At 42.8% G+C, this 19,697-nt stretch overlaps 1 protein-coding gene across 10 annotated transcripts in view; it reads left to right on the top strand.

The window, feature by feature from the left end:
* Positions 1-19,697, top strand: part of ST3GAL3 (ST3 beta-galactoside alpha-2,3-sialyltransferase 3) — a 444,286-nt gene that overhangs the window by 32,349 nt on the left and 392,240 nt on the right. For 9 of the 10 annotated variants that reach the window (XM_030572865.1, XM_030572866.1, XM_030572862.1 and 6 more), the window contains exon 2: positions 3,249-3,393. The exons of the other annotated variant lie outside the window; for it this stretch is intronic. In XM_030572865.1, the coding sequence (XP_030428725.1) occupies positions 3,273-3,393 (121 nt within the window). In that variant the 5' untranslated portion in view covers positions 3,249-3,272. The remainder of the gene's footprint in view (positions 1-3,248; positions 3,394-19,697) is intronic. 10 annotated transcript variants of the gene reach the window in all.

Here is a 19,697-nt window from a genome sequence, read left to right as displayed (position 1 = left end):
ATTTTTTAAAAACTGAAATAGTTATACTGAGGTAACAGATTTCACACTACGGGGTTGTGCCCCTGTTCTTTATTCACCTTCCTGTAAAGGTATAGGCTCTTTCAGTAAAAGCATTTTTATACTAATATAACCGGTCCACATTGTGGAGTTGTACTTCCTTCCTTCCTTGAATGGGTTACAGCTTTTTTAATCTGTCCACTGGTACTGAGTAAATCTTTAATTGTCATCGCTGAGAGTTATACTTAAGAAATCAACCATTTTCTTCCTCTAGCTGGCACCCTTCTCATCTTCACCACACAGGACACTAGTGCATTTTCCTTCCCCAATAAGCTATTTTGTGAACTTTCCTATATTGCAAAAAGAACAGGAGTACTTGTGGCACCTTAGAGATTAACAAATTTATTTCAGCATAAGCTTTCGTGGGCTACAGCTCACTTCTTCGGATGCACAGAATGGAACACACAGACAGGAGATATTTATACATACAGAGAACATGAAAAGGTGGAAGTACGCAAACCAACAGGGAGAGTCTAATCAGTTGAGATGAACTATCATCAGCAGGAGAAAAAAAACCTTTTGAAGTGATAATTGAAATGACCCATAGAAGGTGTGAGGAGAACTTAACATAGGGAAATAGATTCAATTAGTGTAATGACCCAACCATTCCCAGTCTCTGTTTAAACCTAAATTAATTGCATCTAGTTTGCATATTAATTTGAGTTCAGCAGTCTCTCTTTGGAGTTTGTTTTTGAAGTTTTTTTGTTGCAAAATTGCCACCTTCAAGTCTGTCACTGAGTGGTTAGAGAAGTTGAAGTGTTCTCCCACTGGTTTTGGCATATATCATGTGCCAGCAGTGCCCCTCTGCCATGTACATTGGCCAAACTGGACAGTCTCTACACAAAAGAATAAATGGACACAAATCTGACATCAGGAATCATAACATTCAAAAACCAGTGGGAGAACACTTCAACCTCTCTAACCCTTGCTCATGTGTTTCAGTCCCATATACAGGGCTCATCTGTAGGAAAGAATGGAAAGTTCAGTGTTTATGTTCTTCTGAGTCTTAATCCCATCTGCTGACACTCTCAGGAAAGGTACCAGTTGTGATGATGGCTTTCGGTATTGTGTACACTTTTCCAGCCAATTCCTTTCATACAGGTTACCTACCACACAGTCTTTGCATAATGATTTTTGGTCATTGTTACTCTGATTAGACTGGCAATAGTATATGGAGTTCTTCACTTCTAGGAAACTAATATCCTAAGCCCTTCAATCTCCCCAGTTACTTCAAGTTTTCTTTTAATTTAAGTAGCATGTTGGTATAGAGTGTTTTAATGCAGTCTGTTGTACAAATTAACTAATTAACACCTTTGAGGATGACATTGGTTGAAGTCTTGAGATGGTGTTTTATGCTGTCTCCTACTGGTGAGAGTAGTAGATGTAAAATTTAAGCACGCAAGTGAGTTTTCTTCCACTTTGCTAATTAAGGACCTGTAACAGGACTATGGGGGGAGTTGAGGGAACTGAAATCTATAATTCCAAACACCGTATTTATTACTTCTCAGGAATTCTTGCATGCTCTGAATGTTATGTTTTTCTAATGACACTGACACTTTTCTATGCTGCCTCCCTTGGAAGAAGCTTGTTTAGGGTCTGCTTAGCTATGATAGGCTGACACTGTATTTTATGAGGTCAGCTGGCTGCGCGCACACACAGTGAATTGAAAGTGAACTGAGCAGGCTTCTTGTTATTATAGATTCATAGACTTTAGGGTCAGAAGGGACCAATGTGATCATCTAGTCTCACCTAATGTCAGTGTCCTAATGGCTCTTTAGAATGATTGTCACTGACTGAGACCAAAGTTATGTTAATGATAGTTTCACTGGCATCATATTTGGATAACTTGTATGAGTTTTACATTGCTCAGAACATTGACTTGTTTCTTGACTTTCTCATGTCAATCGTGTCAAACTAATCTGATAGCTTTCTTTAATAGGATAAGGAGTCTTGTGGATAACGGAGAAGCGGTGGATGTGGTATACCTAGACTTTAGTAAGGCATTTGATACTGTTTCGCATGATATCCTTATCGATAAACTAGGCAAATACAATTTAGATGGGGCTACCATAAGGTGGGTGCATAACTGGCTGGATAACCGTACTCAGAGAGTAGTTATTAATGGCTCCCGATCCTGCTGGAAAGGTATAACAAGTGGGGTTCCGCAGGGGTCTGTTTTGGGACCGGCTCTGTTCACTATCTTCATCAACGACTTAGATGTTGGCATAGAAAGTACGCTTATTAAGTTTGCAGATGATACCAAACTGGGAGGGATTGCAACTGCTTTGGAGGACGGGGTCATAATTCAAAATGATCTGGACAAATTGGAGAAATGGTCTGAGATAAACCGGATGAAGTTCAATAAAGACAAATGCAAAGTGCCCCACTTAGGAAGGAACAATCAGTTTCACACATACTGAATGGGAAGAGAGTGTCTAGGAAGGAATATGGCAGAAAGAGATCTAGGGGTCATAGTGGACCACAAGCTAAATATGAGTCAACAGTGTGATACTGTTGCAAAAAAAACAAACGTGGTTCTGGGATGCATTAACAGGTGTGTTGTAAACAAGACACGAGAAGTCATTCTTCTGCTCTACTCTGCGCTGGGTAGGCCTCAACTGGAGTATTGTGTCCAGTTCTGGGCACTGCATTTCAAGAGGGATGTGGAGAAATTGGAGAGGGTCCAGAGAAGAGCAACAAGAATGATTAAACCTATGAAGGAAGGCTGAAAGAATTGGGTTTATTTAGTTTGGAAAAGAGAAGACTGAGAGGGGACATGATAGCAGTTTTTAGGTAACTAAAAGGGTGTCATCAGGAGGAGGGAGAAAACTTGTTCACCTTAGCCTCTAATGATAGAACAAGAAGCAATGGGCTTAAACTGCAGCAAGGGAGATTTAGGTTGGACATTAGGAAAAAGTTCCTAACTGTCAGGGTAGTTAAACACTGGAATAAATTGCCTAGGGAGGTTGTGGAATCTCCACCTCTGGAGATATTTAAGAGTAGGTTAGATAAATGTCTATCAGGGATGGTCTAGACAGTATTTGGTCCTGCCATGAGGGCAGGGGACTGGACTCAATGACCTCTCGAGGTCCCTTCCAGCCCTAGAGTCTGAGTCTATGTTTATAGTGCACTTGCTCTTGAATGAATTGCAAGCTAGATCGTTCAAGGTTCAAACTGTTTTTCTCCTCCAGGTCATGTAGAGGAGCAGATGTCATATGAAGATGGGATTGTTGGTGTTTATGCGTAACCTGCTGCTAGCCCTTTGTCTCTTTCTGGTACTTGGATTTCTTTATTATTCTGCATGGAAGCTGCACCTTCTCAGATGGGAGGACACAAGTAAGTATAGGAACTCTTGCCAGTCCCTCTTTAAATGCTCATGAAGTAGTTGTTACATGATGATGTGGTTTTGGTTTTGTGTGTTTCAAGTTTGACGGTAGTAGAGTGATGGGAATAAACCCAATCAATTGTTGGAGCTTCAGCATATTGTAGAGGTTAAATCTGTAACTATTTACAGATCCTCTTCGTGGCTTTAGATTATCAATGGGTAGAAGAACAAATTTCATGCATCTAATATATCAATGATAGGCTTGCCATTTTTAGGTTTTATTATTTTTTTGTGGAATGAGATCCTTAATTATATTGTCCAAACTAATTGACCTTTGGAATTATTTGCATCTGTTCTGGGATGAAGTGTTGCTCACTGTGTATTTTTTCATCTTTTTTGGCTTGTGGCAAACAGGTAAAGCAAGGTGATCTCTCTCTCTCTCTCTCCAGGTGCTTTTGAATGTCTTTAGTGGGCTCTTCTTTCCATCTCTGGATTTTTACGTTCTCTATCCAGCATCTCCTTATTTCTTCCTTACATCAATCCTCATTTTCCCTTTCTCCACTACCGTCAGTACTTACCAGTTATCTGTCATCTTGAAGGATGTCTCGTCCATCCAACTGAAAAAAATCTTGTCCTTATTTTTAAGTTATGAAAGCAGTTACTCAAATCCATGCTGATTATTTAATGTTCCTTTGCATATAACTTTGGTCTGCAACTGTTTTTTTCACTATGCTATTTCCGTAGTACAGGGTACTCTTCACTTCCTCCTCTCTTGATTTCTTATCGCATCTTGTCTGATGACTGAGTCTGAGAGCTATAAGTACCCAGCTCTCCCTTATAACATCATTCAGACAGCAGGAATGCTTTTATTCAGTTTGTTTTTAACTTGTCTGGTATTCGAGTAGGTTAGAAGATAATTTCTGCCCAGAAAGTCTTACAATCTAAAGTATCTTTTTGTGTGTGCTCAGCAACCAGCACAGATGGTGCTTCAGGGCTGATTGGGGCTTTTGGGTGCTATTACAATATAAATATTAATAGCTACTGCTATTAATAACTTGTGAGGAAGTGCTTCCATTCTGAATGGAAGGAACAAGCCGAGTGAGGTTTTAAAATGAATGCAGTGGCAAAGCCTGTCAGTCTGAGAATTCTGTGTAACCTCATCCTTCCTTCCTTTTTTTAATTTATTTATTTTTAACAGCATCAAAAAGTGTTGAGGCTTTCCAGAACCTGTTGAAAGACATGGTTCCTACCCAAACAAATCACAATCTAATTTTAATTTGCTTATGCTATCTGTTGTCTGTACTGTACGTGGTGCATGACAAGATGTTAGCCTAGGCTCTGAATTTCCTTCATTTTTTTGCACATTTTTGTCTTTTGTTCATTTAGATTTGTGTGTGGTATGCTAAAATGACTGACGTTTTTAATTCCAACATGATTCTTTATGTAGTAATGACAAATGCTTAACTTCTTGTGCTGACTTAAAAGGCTGAACATGTGACATCCCGGGTCTCCAGGAATTCAACGTGTGAATGCATGATGCTGTTGGTTGCTACAGGACACAGCCTAGCAGAATAGCTTCTAAAGGGCCTGCTTTCTGAGCAGGTTTCATATCCCTATAATGCCTAGACACATGAGATAAATGCAGGATGAAGTAGCAGCTGTACAAATAACGCAGAAAAAGATCCTGCTTAAGATGCATCTTACTGATCTCACAGACTGATAACTCTTTTTCTACTCTTATCTGTTAGTACAAAAGATGTTACCAGGAACATTACAAATGGTATCTTATTGATCCCCAAAGGAGCACTAACAGATACTGATGTAAAAATGCAAGTTTTCCTAAGTCCAGGCAAGCCTCAGGTTCCCCTTAGAATCTAAGTGTGTGTGTGTGTGTGTGTGTGGTGCATGTAGTTGATTTTTTTTCCTCCCAAATACTCTCACAACTTATTCTTTGAAAGAAAAAGTATGAAGTTTAACTTATGTTCAAAACAAAACAAAACACACCCCACAAAACCCTAGGGAACCACATACAAAAACCTGTTAAAAGGAAGTTAAGGTTGCAAAGTCAAAAGACTTGAAATTTAAGAAATGCCAAAAGTAAGGTTGCCCAGGCATTCAGTATTCTTTTTATCCTTATTATTCAGTGTGTGCTCTTACCAAGTAATTAATGACTATACAGCATACACATGAAAGAGTAGAATTAAGGTTGCATTTACTAACTTAAGTACTTGACTTGACACCCTAAATATGCTGTTCCTTTAAGTAATTCTCTATACTATTTCTCCATCTTCTATAACCAATGTTTTTGTCCTGACTGAATGATTGACTGAATGACTCTTCAACTTTTTGTGGTGTGATGTTCATCTCCCTTGCCATTCTGCTCCATTCTTTGTGCTACCAGCAGCATGAAATTCACTGTAATCCTGATGACTGATGCATCTGTGCTCTCTTCAGAGATCATGATTCTAGTGAATTTAACTCTTATGTTGTGCTTGCCATAGAGTGATATGGAGTACAGTGAAAGGTGCAGAGAATAGGAGAGATGCTACCAATGACCGAAGCCCCTGCCACGTCAGGGAATTGATTAGGTGAAATATGCCTAGGTGATCCTAGCAGGGGATCCATGCTGTAGAGCAGTGGTTTTCAAACTTTTTTCCTGGGGATCTAGTTGAAGAAAACTGTTGATGCCTGCGATCCAATGGAGCTGAGGGGTTTGGGGTGTGGGAGGGGCTCAGGGCTGGGACAGAGGGTTGGTGTGCGGGGGTGAGGATTGCAGGATGGGTCTGGGAATGAGGGGTTCAGGGTGTGGGAGGGAGCTCTGGACTGGGGAAGGGGGTTGGGGTGCAAGAGGGGGTCAAGGCTCTGGGCTGGGGCTGCAGGCTCTGGGGTGGGGCCAGGGATGAGGTGTTTGGGGTGCAGGAAGTGGTTCCAGTTTTGGGGAGGCTCAGGGCTGGGACAGGGAATTGGGACACAGGGTTGGGGTGCAGCCTTACCTCCAGTGGCTCCTGGTCAGCAGCGCAGCTGAGTGCAGAGGCAGGCTTCCCACCTATCCTGGCACTGCAGCCCGCGCTGCACCCTGGAAGTGGCTAGCAACAGGTCTGGCTCCTAGGCGGAGGTGTGCAATTGGCTCTTGTGGCTCTTTCCACAGGCACCGCCTTCCCCCCAGCTCCCAGCCAATGGGAGTGTGGAGCTGGTGCTCGGGGTCGGGGCAGCACTCGGAGCCCCGTGGCCCTCCTGTCTAGAAGCTGGACCCGCTGCTGGTCGCTTCTGGGGTGCAGCAAGGTACTGGAACAGGTGGGCACTAGCCTGCCTTAGCTGGGCAGCACCACTGATGGGACTTTTAATGTCCCAGTCAGTGATGCTATCCAGAGCCACTAGCGTCCCTGGGTGCTGAGCAAGGTGACCCAGTGCCTTACATGTTGCGACCCAATACTTGGTCGTGACTCGAACGTTGAAAAACACTGCTGTAGAGGAAGGGGATGGTGAAGGTCCTCCCAAGATCCCTGCCAATCTGATCTGGGGGAGAGGGGGCGGAATTCCTTCCCAAGACAAAATCTGGTGATCAGTTGGACCTTGAGTATGTGAGCAAGATGCACCAGCCAGGCATCTAAGAAATAGGATTATATGTACGAACTCAGAGCACTAGTCCGTTCCATGTCCCATTACCAGCTGTGGCCAATTTCTGATGCTTTAGAGGAAGGCAGGGGAAACAGACCCCAGAATATATCAGGCCGATTGTCCATATGGCGGGGGAATCTTTCCTAACCCCTGCAAGCATCTATCTGAAGCATGAGATTTGATCATAGTTATTGTCTTAATGCAGAGTTACAAGTGTTATGAGTATGTTCAGCGCAGCACATAGCTTCCTTTTCTTCCCATGGCCTGTGAAGGAAGGGAATGAACAGTGTGATTCACAGATACCAAGGCTGGATGGGACCATCAAGACTAACCAGTCTAAACTTCTCTCTTTCTCTCTCTTTTTCACACACACACTGTAGAATTTATCTCATAAGCTGAATTCAAGCATGCTTTTGGAAAGATATCTAGTTACACCTAATGGCTCCAAGGGGTGTTGAATCTACCACCTTCCCTGGTAAGCTGTTCTAATGTGGAATTTTGTTTACTGTTAGGAGATTGCATCTTGTTTCAAGGCTGAGTTTGTTGAGCTTCAGAATCCAATGGCTGGAAGCTGTTATGCTTTTGTCAGCAGGGTTGAAAACTCCCACCCTATCACATATCTTTTTCCATGTGTAAGTACCTATACACAGAGATGAGGCCACCTCCTGAACCTTCTCTGTGGTAAATTTAGTTCTTTAAGCCTCACAGTGTAAGGTTTGTTTTTCATCCGCTGGATCATTTTTGGGATCCTCTTTCAGAATCTTGCTGGTATTTTGACATCCTTTTTCAAATGAACTGAGCACAGTACTCTAGCATTGGTCTAACCAATAAGTAGTATAGAGGCAAGATCTCTTCCCTACTTCTACTTTATATCTCCTCCTTATACATTCAAGGACTGCATTAGCCTTTTTTGCCACAGCATTGCAGTGAGTGCTCATGTTAGGGGTCGTTGTAGGTAATCACCTCAAATCCCTTCTCTGAGTCACAGCTTTCCAAGCCAGTCTCCCGTCTGGATAGATGCAGATTGCATTCTTTGTTTCCAGATATTTTACTATGTTAAAACATGTTTTGTTGGATCACTCTATCAGTAACCCATCTGTCCTCCTTGTTATTTAATACCACCAATCTTTGTCATCTGCAAATATTACCAGCACAGATTTCATTTAATTATCTGGATTAATTTAAAAAAAACCAACTGAATAGTGTTGGACCAAGCACTGATCCCTGAGAGATCCTGCTAGATATGTCCTGCTCCTTGATGTTTTCTCCATTAGCAACAATATTTTGAGATCTGTAACTGAGCCAATTTTAATCCAGCTAATGTGTAAGCCCTGTTAGTTCCATATAATGCAAGTTTTTTAATCAAAATGTCTTGTGGAACTAAGTCAAATGCCTAGGAGAAATCCAAGTGTACTATATCAACATAGTTGCCTTTTATCAGCTTGACCTCCAACAAACCAAAACAAACCAACAACCACCCAGGCTTGTTTGGCAAAATCTGCCTTCTGACTGGCATTAATTATATTTTTAGCCTCTAATGCTTTGAAAGTCCTGAGTTAACCATTCCATTATCTTACCCAGGATTGGCGTCAAGCTAACTGGTCTGTAGTTCCATGGGTCGTCCCTTTTGTGCACATTCTCCCTCTCTCTCTCCTCTTTTGTTTTTTTTTTTATGCATATTAAAAAAAATCCAATCCTTTGCAATTTTGCCAAATATCCAAGATTTGTTAAAAATTAACCTTAGTGATTCAGAGAGCTCCTCAGCTAGTTCTTGTAAGACTCTTGGGTGTAAGTTATCTGGCCTGTGGAATTGAAAGTGTTTAACAGATGTTGCATCACATCATCCTTTGTTACATATGGTAAACTTTCTGTTCCATCCGCAATACCATATGGGATGGACATATCCTTCTGGTTTGTTTCAGATATAGACCAGTAATATCTATTGAATACTTCAGCCTCTTCTACGTTAGTATTTACAGTTTTACTGTCTGCATCTGGGAACGGACCTATACCTGACACGGGGTTTTTCTTGTTTAATTTTGATAAAAATTTCTTCTGACTGTTTTTAACCCTTGTGGACATTAATATTTCATTAAGGGAATCCTTTAGCTTCCCTTAAGTCACCTACATTTTTAATTTGTAACTTATATTCACTGCATTTTACTTCCCCTCTCTTCCATTCTTACTTATTTTATTAGTGCTTTTACATCTACTTTTAACCACAATGGCTTTTTGTCTAGTGTAACTTTTTTTCATGTCTATGGAATCATGGCTGTTTAGGTACCTAGCAGGATGTCCTTAAACAGCTACCAGTTTTCATTAACACTTCCCACTTTAAATTTAATGTTCCCATTTATGCTGACAGTTGTTTTAAACATGAAAACCTGGCTCTTTTGGAGTTCCAAATATACATATTATTGGTCAGTGCTGTGTTCTCTTTGCACAAAGTAAATGTACCTTGATTGCGATCACTGGTGCCTAAGTAATTGCTGGTCTTAGCTCAGCACCTAACTTCCTTGTTTGTCAGAATGAGGTCCAATATTGAATTATGTTGGGCCTAATTTTGTGAGGGGAGGGACTCTGTACATCCTTTCTGTAGCACAGGCTACTTGCTCCGTGTAGCATAGTGGGTGCTGTCAGCTGAATGAGGACACCCTATAGAAAGATTACATGTACTGAACGTGCCTGTTCTTGTTTGACATCACAAACTCAGTCTGTCATGCCTAGTGAACCTGGTAGGAATTCAGTGAGCATCTCCCAGCACAGAATTGATCCAGCTCTTCTTGTGTAATTTTTACCATGGTACCAAGTCCTCCTCATATCAGCCCAGTGGCACACTACCATATTAGACTTTATATCATGTGCACAATAATGCCCCCCCCCCAGCCTGTCCCAGGATGGGATTTGGCACTAGATGATTACTGGTGGAGTGCTGAAATTCCTCAAACTGGCACTCACCCTTCCCTTCCAAAAGATAAATCTGCAATAACTTGAAATATTTTGTTTTCTAAATTGGTTCTAGATAGTGTTTAGTATTTGAGCTTAGGGGCAGTCCAAGGACAAATGGTTCCAAATATTTGAGAATTAAAAGTAGGTGATTTTGGAGTGCTGTAACTTGGGAGCTCCTTGACCAAATGACCTAAGACGTGCACCACTAACATATACCAGGGCTTTGGAGCAGAGCGCTGAGCTGAAGCTGGAGCTCGGAGAAGCTCTGGAGCAGTGGAGCTGCAGGTTTTTGCCTGGAGCTGGAGTGGCACTGGAACATAGCTCCAAAGCCCTGACACATACTCTGGTCCCTTAACAGTTATAGCAGTTTTCAAGAGACATAGGCATATAGACTTTAGAACTGATTTTTTTTTTCAAGGTGCTCTCACAAAGTTGCCCAACTGTAAGCATCGCAATTACTGTTGCGCCTCCATAATTCCCACCAGTGTTTCTGCTAATTTTTGCATTCATGTGTGGAATGAATTTTGTCATGTGCAGCACCAGTATCGAGGTAATATGCGGATGTGTGCCATCACCTCCATACTTTTCACGGCAACCCTTATCCCACTAAGAGCTCACAATGTCCCACTGCTAGTACCATCTTAGGAATGGTCTGTCTTCAGGTGACGTCTGCAGTACCTATCTGTTCATTCCTACAAGCCTCCTTCTACAAGGATCAATACATGCTTTGCAAACTATACATATAAATGCACCACTGAAATGCAGCCACCTTTGAGGAAGAAAGTCAGCAGCCAGCTAGGCCAACAGCACAGAGAATACTGTGCAATAGTTTGGAAAGAGCAGGGGAATTTTGGATAGGAAGAATCTTTTTCTCTTATGCAAAATGCTTGAAATATTCAATGTTCAGACTGGGCTTCATCTGTAAAGGTCTCATATGAATGTAAAATATAATATCGCAATTTAGAAATCAAAGTAAATGTTTCTTTTTAAATCAGGACACTAAGACTCAAAATAATTATTTAAAAAACTCACATTCCCTTTACTACCATCCTCTTGTATTAACAATACAAAGCACTTTAAAAGTTCTATAAACTATTCAACCTTCATGTTGTTTATATTTTACACTGGATTAGCTTGGACAATTAAAGTAGCACAGTCAAGTTCACCTTCAGATTCTCATGCACGCTTATAATGTTCCAGTGTCTTGTTTATTACAGTGAAACACATACAGCTCTGTAAATTTACACAGCACTTTACAAATACATGGGCTCAGGCAAAATTTCACTTGACATGAAGTTCTCCCACTTCTTTTCATGAGGCCACTCATGTGAGTAACAGCTACATGAGTAATACTTTACTGGATCAGGCCCCTAGATAAACCACATTTCCTCCTGCCCACAAAAAGCTTTGCAAACACAGTGAGGGGTTTAAATCCACAACAGGGAATTGTTGTTACTGGAAATCAGACAAAAACAGTCACAAAAACATTTCCATTAGTCCTAGTTTTGGTAATTTCCTTTTAAAGCACAAATCAAAAAGCCAACAATATTTAGTGTTTCTCATTTATAAATATCAGTGTTTTACACAGGAAGGTCAATATTATTATTCCCATCTGGAAAATGGGGAAACAGAGGCACTGTGTGGGTTGAATTGGGATGTTTCTTCTGTACCTCCAACCTGTGGCCAGAACAGATACATGCCCTCTTTGCAGTTGCTGTACCAGACCCTGCTATTCCTGCACACTGGTCTAGTTACATTCCTTGCCGTGTCCACTGGATACATGTAACCATAGACTTTTTCCATTCCTTGGCCCATTCCTTAAGCCCCTTTCTGTAATGGCCTATGCATAGTTAGTGTGGAACCCAGTTCTGTGACATGCGGGAGGTACAGTGTCCTCTGTGCGCTCACTGAACAGTTACCCATTCACACGTAGTGTAACCATGACAGTTCTGCTGCACTGGGGGACTTTGTGGGGCAACCTATTTTCCTGGGTGAATTTCAACAAATCTGTGCAAAGCTGACATTCACCCTAATGAGGTTGCATATGGTGACAAACGAACCCCTTGGTTTTCCCAAGGGGAGCTCAACCAACATATACTTGTTTATCATCAGAATATGTCTTCACTTTATTTGTCTTACCTAGAGGTCTGTTCCTTTGCAATCTATAAATGAGAGAGGCTCACTCCTTCAGGCTGATACTTAAAGCTTTCATGGAATGCTTGACACATGCTCTTACTTCTGAATTCAGAGCACAGTTCAAGTTGAGGGACAATGTTATATTGATCCAGTGACTAACCTCAACGCAAGAAAATTTCTGCCAGCTGATCCAAGTAATTGATCTCTCATGCAATGGTAAGCAAGGAACAGTGAAGTACTAATTTTGCCATTTTTTCAAAGCATGAGAAAAAATAATGTAGGTAGTGTAACGGTGAAAAAAAAATTAAATGATAGGTAATGGCCAAGAATGAGGTTTATAAGACCTTTACATGAAGTTAAAACTTATCAACTGGAGTGGAGCTTGTTAGAATCATCTCTCTAGCAGACTACTGACTGTTTTATCGAGGCATTATCTCCTGGCTATTCAGATGGTGACAAAACACATTCTGGTAATTGATACTATGCTGACCAGGGGAGACAGGCATCGCTCCGGTCCCCGCTGCTGGCTCTTTGACTCTAAATTGACAGGTCTCTTTGCAGTGGACATTGGTGCTACTCCTTTGGCAGTGCCAACAGGTGGCTCTTTTGTTGAAAGCATTTGGTTGCACACTCCAGGGCCCTCTTTCAGGAAGAGGGCTAAGGAAAGAGGAGTGGTAGAAAACTGGGTCAAATATGTAAACATAGTTGTTGGTTAACCAATTTAAGAAAGCTACTTGCCAGCATGCGGGTCATACTCTGAGGGCATGTCTACACTTAAAATGCTGTCAAACTTCAGTGAAGACACTACTATGCTGATGGGAGAGCTTCTGTCAGCATAGTGAATCTACTTCTGCGAGAGGTGGTAGCTATGTCGACAGGAGAAGCTGTGTAAACCGTCTGCGTAGTGCTGTATACACTGGGGGTTAGGTTGGTATCACTGTGTTTCTCAGGGGTGTGGATTTTTCATGCTCCTGAGCAGTATTGTTATACCGATGTAAGTTTGTAGTGTAGACGTGGTCTGAGTGTCTGTGTATAGCTACAGCCGTGGTCCAGCAGCCTCTCAGTATGCATCTGTCATGCTCTGGCTTCCACCAGCTTTGGTTATCACTTGCAGAGTGATCCTAACACTCTCCTAGTGCGGGATTTTCCCCAAAAAACGTATGTTTAGCATGGGACAGTGCAGACATATTAGGCCTGTTGCCAATCTAAGGGGATCAAGATACAACAGTTTGCCACTTCAAATGGAGTTACTGCCACAGTTCACTACACTAGATTAGTTTTGATTAGAGAATAAAACAAGTTTATTTAACTACAAAGAGAGAGGTTTTAAGTGAATACAAGTACTAAGACATTAAAGTTAGAAGTGGTTACAAGAAAAGTAAAGATAAAATGCTATTACTAAACTTAACAAACAAGCCTTGGTTTAAGTTGAAATTCTTACCACATATTTCTGCTAGTATTGCTGACCCAATTTCAAGTCAAGATCTGCTTTCAAGGTCCAATGGCTGGCTTCTTTTGCCTGAGGTGAAATAGAGAGATGGACAAGGGAGAGAGAACTTGAGGTGGTTTTGCCCTTCACTTTTATAGTTGTCACCTTTTTGAAGTGTATTTTCCAGAGAGAGACATGTAGATAAAGCTCTTTCCAGCTCTAGGAAAGGAGACTTGGAGTCTTGTAGGAAAGAGGTTTCATGCCATTGTTTGCTAAGATGCAGAATCTGTTTGTTCCTGTCCCCCTTCCTTACCAAAGAATGGCTACATGATAGGTGATGGCCCATCAGCTTTGATGGCACCTGGCTAGAGGCATCAACTTGTCCTTTTGTCTTTTGAGAAACAGATTTACCCATTCCTCAGACTTGTGTGGTAAACACACGTTAGTCATGATTTCAGCTTATGTTCATACCTTTGCGTATAATGTTGCTACATGCATTTCACCATGATATTACTGACCAGCAACTTACTAGTTTTTAAATGATACTTTACAAGGCATTTTCTGTGAAAAGATTATTATAGTAGTGTTTTGGGTGTGAATCCAGGGGTGCATTCCATCACAGCCTCCTGGATCTGAATTTTTGAGTTGGTTTGCTCCCGAGTTATTACAACATCCTTGGAAAATGGACAGTATGATCCTACAAGTTATTTCTCCATTTTACTTTTTTCAATTGTATAATATTTCTATCAATACGTCAAGTATAAAAAAACCTATCTGTGCTTTTGATATTCTTGTCAAAACTTAAATAGTCAAAACAGTAATACTGTGGTGTTGGACTGAAAGTATCCTAATAATGATATTGGTCCATCACTAAATGGAAATGGTAGAGTAATCAACAATTATGCAGAAAAGGCAGAATTGTTCAATAAATATTTGTTCTGTATTTGGGAAAAGACAGAGGATGATAACACTCTTTCTAGTCCTCTGGTGTGTCAGGAGGATATTAAACAGCAACCAAAATTAGACGTATTTAAATCAGTAGGTCAAGATAACTTGCACTGAAGAGTTTTAAAAGAAGTGGCTGAGGAGCTTGCTGGACCGCTGATGTTGATTTTCAATAAATCTTGGAGTACCAGAAGACTGGAAGAAAGCTAATGTTGGGCTAATATTTAAAAAGGGTAAACAGGATGACCTGAATAAATTATAGGCCTTTGGTCTGACATGGGTCCTGGGAAAGATAATGGAGTGACTGATATGGGACTCGATTAATTATTAAAGGAGGGTAATGTAATTAATGCAGATCATGGGTTTATGTACGATAGGTCCCAGCAGACTAATTTCATATCTTTATTTGATGAGATTACAAGTTTTGTGGACAATTCAAGAAGGATGTTAATGAATTGGAGAGGGTTCAGAGAAGAGTGACAAATTGATTAAAGGATTAGAAAATATGCCTTAAATACAATGAGCTCAATCTATTTATCTTAGCAGAGAATGTTGAAGGGTAAATTGATCACATCTATAAATACCTACTTGGTGCACAAATATTTAACAATGGATACTTCAATTTAGCAGAGAAGGTATAATGTGATCCCATGGCTGGAAGTTGAAACTAGACAAATTTAGACTGGAAATGCCGAAATTTTTAACAGTGAGAGTAATTGACCATTGGAACAGTTTACCAAGGGGTTCTGGTAGATTCTGCATCACTGGCAATTTTTAAATCCAGATTGGATATCGTTCTAAAAGCTCTGCTTTAGGAATTATTTTGGGACAGTTCTCTGGCCTGTGTTATACAGGAGATCATACTATATCACAGTAGTCCCTTCTGGCCCTAGAATCTATGAAATGTAAGTTAATGACACTTATATTAATGAGGAAATGTTGAATGTTTGAACAATTAGCTGTATGCGTTTGTATTTGTCCTTGTAATTTTCTTACTGTTGTACATTTTTTGATTGCTGAACAGCATGACCAATGCATATTTTGTGCTTACTAATGCTTTTATTCATTTCTGTAGAAGTTTTGCAAATCTCCTAAAGGTTTCTGAAAATCACATGGCAGGCATCCACCCTGTGGTACTGTAAGTGTGAAACCTTTGCTGTCCCAGCTTTGGAAGAGGGGATAGTTCTATTTTAGGAATGATACTGATTTGAGTAATTGTCTGTTTAATAATGCTTAAATCACTAGTAACTTTATGGCTTGTTTTACTTACTGCACCATTCTATATTCTGCAAAAATACTGTATCCATTAAAAAGAAAGATTAAGAACAAAGTGTATTGGGAAGGTTCTCCTAAAAAAGGAATCCAATCACAGGTCTCTGGATGAATAGTTCTGGTCTTGCTTGTTTCTCTTTAGAAACTTAAGGCAGTTCAGGATGGAGAAGAGTGCGCGCTGTAGTGAGCTTTGGTAGGCTGGAAGGATTCAAAATGAGGGACAGTTACAGCCGAATGTTTACAGTAGTGAATGCTGGAATCAGGGCTTGGAAAGCAACTTTCATTTTACACCATTATTTTTAAACTTGCTTATCACTTTCTAACAAATTTCATTTTACACCATTTTACACCATTATTTTTAAACTTGCTTATAACTTTCTAACAATTTCTAACAATTTTCCTTCGGGGTTGAAGCTTTCCAAAGCTGACTATTTTTGGAAAACAGAGTGTTACTCATGGATTATTCTCCTAGTGATCTGTGGGCAAAGGTTACATAAATACTAATTAACTGCCCCAAAACTTTATTAATGCAGTTAAGGTTATTTAGTGCTCCCTTGTGGACTTACAGACCATGAACAGTGGATAAACATAACCCTCTGAAAACCAAGAAAAGCAAACCTGACCTACCCGTAACAAATTCTGCTGTTTTGTGTGTTGTCTAATCCAATTCTATCCCATCATTCCCCTTTGTACACTCTGTGGCCCTCACTGCTAGGTGCCAGAGCTTGCACTGCCTTTTGAGGAGAGGTTGCAGCAGCAGTGAGAGGAGTTGGGGTCCTTATTTCCTGGGTGTTTATATACAACATCTGAAGAGAAGATCACAATGGGTGTGTCCTACACTGCAATAAAAGGCTGTGGCCGGCCTGGGTCAGCTTGAGCTTTGGAGCTATAAAATAGCAGTGTAAATGTTTGGCCGCAGGCTGGAGCCCAAGCTCTGAGATCCCATGACAGGGGAGTATTGCTGAGCTTGGGCTTCAGCCCGTGGTCAAACATCTACTGTGAAATGACATAACGTTAGATTATGAGCCTGAATCAGTTGACCCAGGCTCTGAGAATCAGTGCTAGGGTTTTTTTATTGCAGTGCAAATATACCAAATGTCTCCTTTTATCTCTGACATCTAAGAATATATGAAAGGAGTTTCAGGTTTGCTCAGACAGATGCCATTGACATTGCCCTAGGTATGTCAAGAAAATGGGGGAATGTGATTGCTTATCTCAGTCTAATACTCTTGTATATTCTCAGTACCCACTAGAACTCTAAAGCTGCATTGCCATTCACCGATGCCTCTCTGCCACACTATTGTACTGGGGAGTTGTAGCCAACTGTTAGCATATGTCACAGAGCAGAACAAGGCTCAGTCAGGGGCAGCCAAACATGGTGTCTTAGAGGGAATTCTGAGGCCAGGGATGAACATTTATCAATATCTGGCAACTCTTCAGGGGTTTGTGAGGAGTAGGTAAATGGTTGAGTACACTTACAAGTCAGGCTTAGCTAGCTACTGTTCAAGTCTAACCTGAGGTTGGCCAAAACCTAAGAGTTCTTCTCTGAGGGCTTGTTCCTGTCCATTCCAACCAGGTGTGTGCGTGCTGTGGGCGCGCCAGCTGGATGATTTTTCCCTTAGCAGCGTCCATAGGGTCGGCCTGGGTGCCCCCTGGGGTCGCGCCTTCATGGCGCCCAATATAGCACCCTGCCAGCTCCCCACCCTCTCAGTTCCTTCTTACTGCAGTGACGGCTAGCTGGAACATCGCTCGCTCTAGTTTTTTGTATAAACGGTTTAAATAGTTAGAAGTTCGTTAGTTACAGTTGTGATAGTTTAGCTTTGTTTGGGGGTTTTCCCACCAACAGCATCTTCCTCATCTCCAGAGTATTCCTGGGTTCCCAGGGTTTAAGGTCTGTGAGGACTGTGGCAAGTTTATGCCCAAGAATGACTCTCACTCTTCCTGTCTGCTGTGCCTTGGGGAAAGCCACCAGAAGGACAGGTGCAGGAACTGTAAAGGTTTCCGACCCAGAGCCCTTAAAGACTGGGAGCAGAGATTTAAAATCCTGCTAATGGAGATGGCACTACACAGTGCTCTGGCACTGACAGCGTGTAAACTGGTGCCGACTAAGGACCCTCGGCACTGCCACAGCCTGGGCCATAAGACACCATTGTCGGTGTGGAACAGCTCTCAATCCCCAGTGCTCCTAAAGAAGAAAAGGCCGGAGAGGGGTCGATCCCTCCCGCCAAAGTCTAAAGGCTCAGTGGTGTCCATGGGCATCTCGGGACAGAACACCTCGTCCCTGCAGCCCAGTCAATTCTGAACCCTCATGGTCCCCGGATCACCAAGGTGACCAGCTCCCATCTACGCCGGAGGCGTTTGAGGTGGCCAAGGACCTGATGTGCCTCTTGGTGCCGACCTCCTCACAGAGGAGGGACAAGTCGCCCCACTTCCAGTCTAGGGGCAAACCAGTGCTGATGGCACACCGATCTCCAGCCCCGGCGCACATCTCCCTGCCACAGCCCATCCACGTAGGAGAGCCGCACCAATCTCCAGCCTCTCGGCACTGCTTTCTGGCAGACCAGGGCACAGCTCCTCCGTGGTTTCCCTATTCGGAGACTCCAGAGTCAGAGGCGGACTCTTACCGCCTCAGCAGGTCCAGATCCTGCCAGAGTCACCACCCCTACCCGGCACCGTGGCCTCAGCAGTGGCAGCCATAGTTTCAATGGCCCTTTTGGACACCCTGGGCATACCACCAGAGCCAGGGACAGTTCCAGGGTCCCAGTCGGTGTCATCAGTGTCCTTTGTCCCACCGGAGGCAACACTGGCACTGCCGACCAGAGCGCCAGCAGCCTAGGCACCGCATCCCATGGAATACTGCGTACCGAGAGATCCAAAGGGCGCTGAAGGCAATGAGCAGGGTCTGCTGCCAGGCCTCTCCTCGTCCTCGCCAGACGAAGTGGTCGCAAGGGCATCAGTGGCCCCAGCTCTGGAGGATAATAGGGTTCTCAAGCAGCTCTTATGCTGTGCTGCCCAAAGCCTAGGTATTCAGGCAGAGGAGGTGGTGGAGGAATCGGACCCAGTTGTGGACATTCTTGCCCTCGAGACCATCGTGGGTAGCCTTTCTGCTGATAAAGATAATAATTGAAATGACTAAATCCCTTCACAGGGGTATAAACACTTATACCCACCCACCCCCTGACTCGTTGGTAGTTGATGCAGCCAATCAGCGGGAGCACCAGGGTTTCCAGGATCCCACCCCGAAAAATAGGGAGGCGAAGAGACTCGATCTGTTTGTCAGGAAAGTCTATTCGATGGAGGGACTACAGCCCTGCATCACAAACCAGCAGGCTATCATAAGCAGATATGCACATAATATCTGTGCTGTAATGGCCAAGTTTGCAGAGCTCCTGCTGCAAGACTTTCGTACTGAGTTCTCCGCATTAGTGGAGGAGGGGAAGCTGGTCTCCAGAGCTTCCCTACAGGCGGCTTTGGATGCGGCGGATGCAGCCTCATGTACACTAGCCACGGGGGTTGTAATGAGGTGGGCTTCCTGATTGCAGGTCTCTGGTCTACCCTATGAGATCTGCGGGGTGCCCACAGCCGTTTGAATCCTGCCCGCAGCTCCAGCGGCCGGGCTGGGGCCGGATTTAAAGGGCTCAGAGCTCCCTGCAGCGGCAGGAGCTCTGGGCCCTTTAAATCCCGGCCCCAGCCTGGCAAGGCTCGGGGTTCCCCACAGCCGTGGGAGCTCCAGGCCCTTTAAATCCCGCCCGCAGCTCTGGCAGCCGGAGCTGCAGTCGGAATTTAAAGGATCCGGAGCTCAGCAGCTATTGGAGCTCTGGGGGCTCCCAGCCACCTCTGCAACTGGGAGTCCTGGGTTGATTTAAAGGCTCTGGGGCTCCCAGCCACAGCCAGTACCCCAGGGCCTTTAAATCTTGAGAGGCACCGCCTCTTCCGGTTGAGGCCACGCTCCCCTCAGGGCTCCAG

Source organism: Gopherus evgoodei, chromosome 8 (assembly GCF_007399415.2).
Source record: "Gopherus evgoodei ecotype Sinaloan lineage chromosome 8, rGopEvg1_v1.p, whole genome shotgun sequence".
In the NCBI taxonomy this organism is placed as follows: domain Eukaryota; kingdom Metazoa; phylum Chordata; order Testudines; family Testudinidae; genus Gopherus; species Gopherus evgoodei.
The sequence above is the reverse complement of the archived record's forward strand: the minus strand, read 5'-3'. Positions and strand labels throughout refer to the sequence as shown.